Consider the following 5563-nt stretch of genomic DNA (forward strand, 5'->3'; position numbering starts at 1 on the left):
TTTTGGAAAAAGTACAATAACTTGGATATTTTTTTGGATTTCATCCTATATTACCATAACTCTCGAGAACTGTCAGGTTTTGGTTAGTTGACATAAGATTTCGCCAACTTGACACCTATTAATTTTCATGTGATATAATTTGGATTCAATATGAGCAAAATTAACTATAAAAAAATTAAAATATAAAAAATAATACGTGAATCATTTACCTCAAACAAAATTTCACAAAACAAAAATATAATTAAAGGGTCAGCCCCTTTATCTCAATAAAAGGGATTTAAATGACTAAATTTTCTATCACATGGCTTGCATATGGATACACTTTCTCTCATTTACCTCAAACGTAATTTTATCAAAACAAAAACCTAACCAAAATTTATTGGATTTTATTATTTAAGAGGGGTAGAATACGATTTGGACTCGGTCGCTTCAATTAGATTTTTGCTTGTATAAATGTTTTTTTTGAGATAAATGATTCACGTATTTTTTATATATTTTTTAGGTTTTTTTTTTGTTTTTTGGTTAATTCTGCTTACGTGGAATCCAATTTAAGCCACATAATAATCAATATGTATCATGTAGGCAAAATATTATGTTAACTAAGCAAAACATGATATCTCTCTCGAGTCATGACAGCATACAGAACCAAAACAAAAAAAATATCCAAGTTATTGTACATTTTCCAAAACATGACAACATACAGTATCAAAACAAAAAAAATATCTAAGTTATTGTACATTTTCCAAAGCATGACAACATACAGGACCAAAACCAAAAAAATATCCAATTTATTGTATCTTTTCCAAAACATGACAATATACAGGACCAAAACAAAAAACAAACCAACATACAGGATCAAAATGCTAATTTTCCCTAATAATAAATAATATTTTTGATATAAAATATAATACTTCTTAATAGATATATCGTACGAGAGACTTGTTTCGAAGAAATTACCGAGATCATCTCTTAAAATTTTTTGCCATAAATAATAAAGATGAATAAATAAATGAAAAAGAAAACAAATCATAATAAATTAACTACTGTCTTGGCCCATATCTTCTATGAAACCCGACCTTGCGACGTATTGGCGCAATCGTGATCGTATTTCTCTTCTTGAAACCCGGTAAATTTTTTGTTTTTCTTCTTCTTCTTGACACAAATTGAGTTTCTGATATGTGTAATTTGTTTTTTGATCCATATCGTTGTATGAGACCTAACAAAAAATTGGATATTGTGTGCGTGAGGAATCAAAGGGAGTGGGTTCAAATGAATGGGTTCCTAATTTTGCAGGGCTTCATCCAATGGGAGATTCAGGGTCGCCATACTCAAAGGCAGAGCTACGCGAGGTATGTTTCGATCTTAGCTGAAGCGCAGAATTGGGGGAAGAAGAATTTATCTTTTTATATAAGTACACACACCATGTTTAGGCATGAAGGTCGAAAACTAAACTTTGTTTAATTTTGTTTACAGCTATGTGATGATTATAAGGATCCAAAAAAATATGTATGCGGTGGAGGGTGTACATTTTTTCATTCCGGCCATTTAGCTTACATCAGGAAAAAGGCGGAAACAGCCTTAAACTTCTACAATAAAAAAAAAGTTAGACAAATGATTTGATATTGTTAATAATAGCCTTGTTTGCTTAATAAGCGTAATGATTTTGTTTGTGTATTTTTGGGTTGGTTACAGCGAAGCAATTTCCGTCTCGAGAATGTTGTCAAGGTTAACCATTTCGGTATTTCGCTTTTCTGCTTGACATTTTGGGCGCAGAGGGATGAAAATGCTGAGCGGCGTCTTTTTCGAGGTGTTGTTTGGCGGGGTGATGTAATGCTATGTGAGATCAAGGTACCATTTATATTTGTTCCGGGGTCATTTGAATGCTCAATGGTATGGTCTTGTGTTGATGGCGATGCCAAAAGAAATCTCCTGGTTTACAATCTTGAAATTTCATTCTTCAGTGCCACGAGATTCGAACAAAGTTAAAACGAAATAAAATCCCCGGTCTGTTCATTATGGAATTTGGATTTAACAATTTCTTTTTAGCCCTTCAGAACAGGGGTTCATTATTTGTGCTAATCTAACGATTGCTCTATGAATTTGTAAATCACATGTTCTAGTCAATAACTATAAGAGATGAAATGGGGAGGATGCACGTTGATGACAAAGCAGAGATATGCGTCCTGCTGGTCAACAAGTTCTAAATGTTGTAATCAAATGTAGTGGTATTCTTGCGGCATGGTACTTTTGATTAAATATGTGAAGATTCTCTTAGCTGCGGATTGATGTGCGATGCTAGAGTTAGACTTAACCCAAAGCATAAGTGGAGCCTTCGACCAAGCTTGAAACTAATATCAAAAGCCATAATTTGGAGTAGGCTCGAATAGGAAAAAGAGGAATATAGATGTATCCTCATAGGCTAAACTTTTTTTTATCTTTTTGTTGGATATGAAGTTTGGAAGTTAATTTTGTTATATATTTTTAGGATGGCGATGATGATATTTCGATTCCAGCTGGCCACGTAGATGATGAAAGCCGTAAACATATAAGAACTGAGGCAAATGACCGCCTTCGGAAATGGTACCTTGATGTGCAACTATTTTATTCTTTTGTCATTAGTCGAGTTGTTATATATTCTAGCTTTAGAATATTCTTACTTGGAAACCGTATGCTCTGTTCATTCATTACTTTGCTCTGTGATGTTTGCAGTTTGCCATTAGTTTAGCATTTATATGTTCCAAATTTTAGATTGCTACTGTTGGAAAGTCATCCGCTGTATGCATATGTGATTTTGGCGTTAGTTGAGTATTTATACATTCTAGCTTGAAGATTTTCTTAGTTGGAAAGTCATGTTCTAGTCATTGTTGAGGTATGCGATTTAAGTGCAACTCATAATCTTAAAAGTTGTGTTGTGTTTGTGAATTTCAGTGGTGGGGATCATGATTGCCCGGTCTAGTTATTTTAATTGGTTGAAGTTCCTCGGTAGTGTGGGAGCTCAGACATTGGATGAATGTTTCAATATCTCATAAATGGGCTCTTTATTTTACTTTAACATTTCTTTTTGAAATGAAAGGTTTACATTTTTTGGTCGTGTTTAATTTGGTCGTGTTAAATGCATGTGTTGTCTTCTCTTATTGCCTTTTTTTTATGGGTGGTCCAATGCACAAGGGTTCAAGAGATGCCCGATGTTTGCTCTGAGGATGAATCCGAGGATGATTCGGAAGATGAGAAGTATGACCCAGGTGTTCGTGACGGTGGTGTAGATGTGGCTGGTTCTGCAGCGGGAAGGTTTGTACTAACAAATTATGAATCAAAATTTATGTGGTTTTCAAGGGTGTTGGTAGCTGATAAGAGTTGGGAGTGAATAGTTATGCACACGTTATGTTAAATTTATAGAAATAAATGTCTTACGGTACTAAGTTCAAATTTCAAAGCTTGTCATGAAATTCGCATTTTATTTACAGATGACGTGTTGTTTAACGGTAATTTTCACTTGTCTTGGTTAAATGTGTGAAAAATATTTGGAGGGTTTCACTTTTTGGTTGCTATTGGAACTAATGATTCATTCGTGTTTTTTTCCTTTTAAAGAGTTGAAGTTGAATTGTTTAAGTTTTTTGATGGAAAACTGTACTTCTGCGTGTTTTATTCATATATGCCATTTTTAAACTGTTGATTGAAGTAATAATAGCATGATGAAGAATAATACTTTTTTTAGTTCGGGATTGAAAGAAAATATTTGATGCTCAAGTATATGCACAATTGTTCGTACTTGAGTAGTTCATAATGTGGCTTCACCCTGACGCCACCAATTTGTTTTCTTTTATTTCTCTGGGTTCTTACTACTTTCTTTCTTTCAGTGAACTACTACGTGTGTTCGTGTATTGGATTGATTTTCTTCAGCACACTTCATGCTATGTGGGGTTAACACGTGTTTGAAGCGTGAAGATGTGCGCACATGATAACTTTGTAATTAGATAGAACACACGTACACATTCATGTGTTTCTTAAGCACACACGTACGTGATATCTGGGGAAGCATTCAGTTGTCTTCTCCATTTTTTATGAAATCCATTCGGTTATTTATTTTAAATCAAAGAAGCATGGTCAAACACTTGGATGAAATTTTACTTTAGATGTGTGATAGATGAGTATTTCTTGGACTTGAGCTGATTTTTTTATCGAGGACTTTTTGGCTAACTGTGTGAAAAATATTCAGAGGGATGTGGATTTTTGGTTGATGTTCCAACTAATGAGTTTCATTGCTTCGGTGTGTGCGTGCGTGCGTGTGTGTTTTTTTTTTAAATCTTTTGAATTTGAATTTGAATTTGAATTTGAATTGCTTAAGTTTTTATTTGGAAACCGTTGCTCGTACACATTTTATTCATATTGCCCTTTTTTAAACCATTGATTGAAATACATGATGAATAAATAAGCTCTTTATTTTAGTTTAACATCTCTTTCTAAGTGAAATATGTTTACATTTTTTGCTCGTGTTTGCATGCTTGTGTTGTCTTCTCTTATTGGCTTTTTTTTGGGGTGGTACAATGCGCAAGGATTCGAAACATACCCGATGTTTTATCCAAAGATGATTCGGAAGATGAGAAGTATGACTCCGCCGTTCGTCATGGTGGTGTAGATACGATCGTACAACTGGTTCTACAGCGCGGAGGATGAACTAACAAATTATGACTCAAAATTATTGTGGATTTCAAGGATGTTGGTTGCTGAAAAGAGTTGGAGTGAATAGTTATGAGCACGCTATATTTATAGAAATAAATGCTCTTATTGTACCAAGTTCAAACTGCAAACTTGTGAAATTTACATTTTATTTATAGACGGTTTGTTGTTTAATGGTTATTTTCACTTTACAGTAGCCCGACTATAACAAAAATAATTACAACAATAATAATAAACAAATTTCATATTTAAAATTTCTTTAGTTTAAATAAATTTTTAATTATAATATGTTATTTCTTTTCATTCGTGGGATATTTTGATATCGATTATAGCAGTGACAGAAAAGTTTAAATATAATCGTAGTTTAATCAAGCGTGTATAGTTGTATTAGTTATTTTTTTCATCTGAAATTTTTTAGTAATCAAGTGTTAGTTATAATAAGAAATTCAACTATTATTTATTTTTTCATCTCAAATTTCTTAGTAATCAAGTTTTAGTTATAATAAGAAAATTACCTACGTAGTAATATTTATCTTTTATGTAATAAGTTTTATTTGGAGAAAAATGAAATATAACAAAATAATGCATAAAAATTAAAACATCGATCGTGTTGAAATGCAACAAGTTAAAAGGAAAAATATTATAACAAGGTTTTTATAATAATGTACATCATATACATATAATATACGTTTTCTTAACAACAAAATATCAGTTTTTTTTTTAATAAAAGAATCTTACTCTGTAAAAGATTGGTTTATGTTAGCTTTTTAGCATAGCCTTACTTTGGAAGAGTTGAAATAAATTTGTTTATTCTAAATTTTTTTTAATAACATGTATCATTATAAATAAATTGAAATTAATTTTTTTATATCAGTATTCAGTAATA

General features: G+C 32.1%; 1 protein-coding gene across 2 annotated transcripts; it reads left to right on the forward strand.

The window, feature by feature from the left end:
- Window positions 1–1033: 1033 nt before the first annotated feature.
- On the forward strand, window positions 1034–4873 carry LOC140864360 (uncharacterized). Of its 2 annotated transcripts, none has more exons than XM_073268498.1 (7): window positions 1034–1126; window positions 1294–1349; window positions 1474–1602; window positions 1693–1848; window positions 2486–2580; window positions 3169–3288; window positions 4554–4873. In XM_073268498.1, exons 2-7 carry the CDS (start codon window positions 1305–1307, stop codon window positions 4672–4674), a joined length of 666 nt encoding a protein of 221 aa, XP_073124599.1. In that variant the 5' UTR covers window positions 1034–1126; window positions 1294–1304; the 3' UTR covers window positions 4675–4873. The 2 variants fall into 2 exon arrangements, with proteins under 2 accessions (XP_073124599.1, XP_073124600.1); XM_073268499.1 differs by lacking the exon at window positions 4554–4873 and adding an exon at window positions 3858–4547.
- The last annotated feature ends 690 nt before the right edge of the window (window positions 4874–5563 follow it).

This window comes from Henckelia pumila, chromosome 4 (assembly GCF_033568475.1).
Source record: "Henckelia pumila isolate YLH828 chromosome 4, ASM3356847v2, whole genome shotgun sequence".
NCBI lineage: Eukaryota > Viridiplantae > Streptophyta > Magnoliopsida > Lamiales > Gesneriaceae > Henckelia > Henckelia pumila.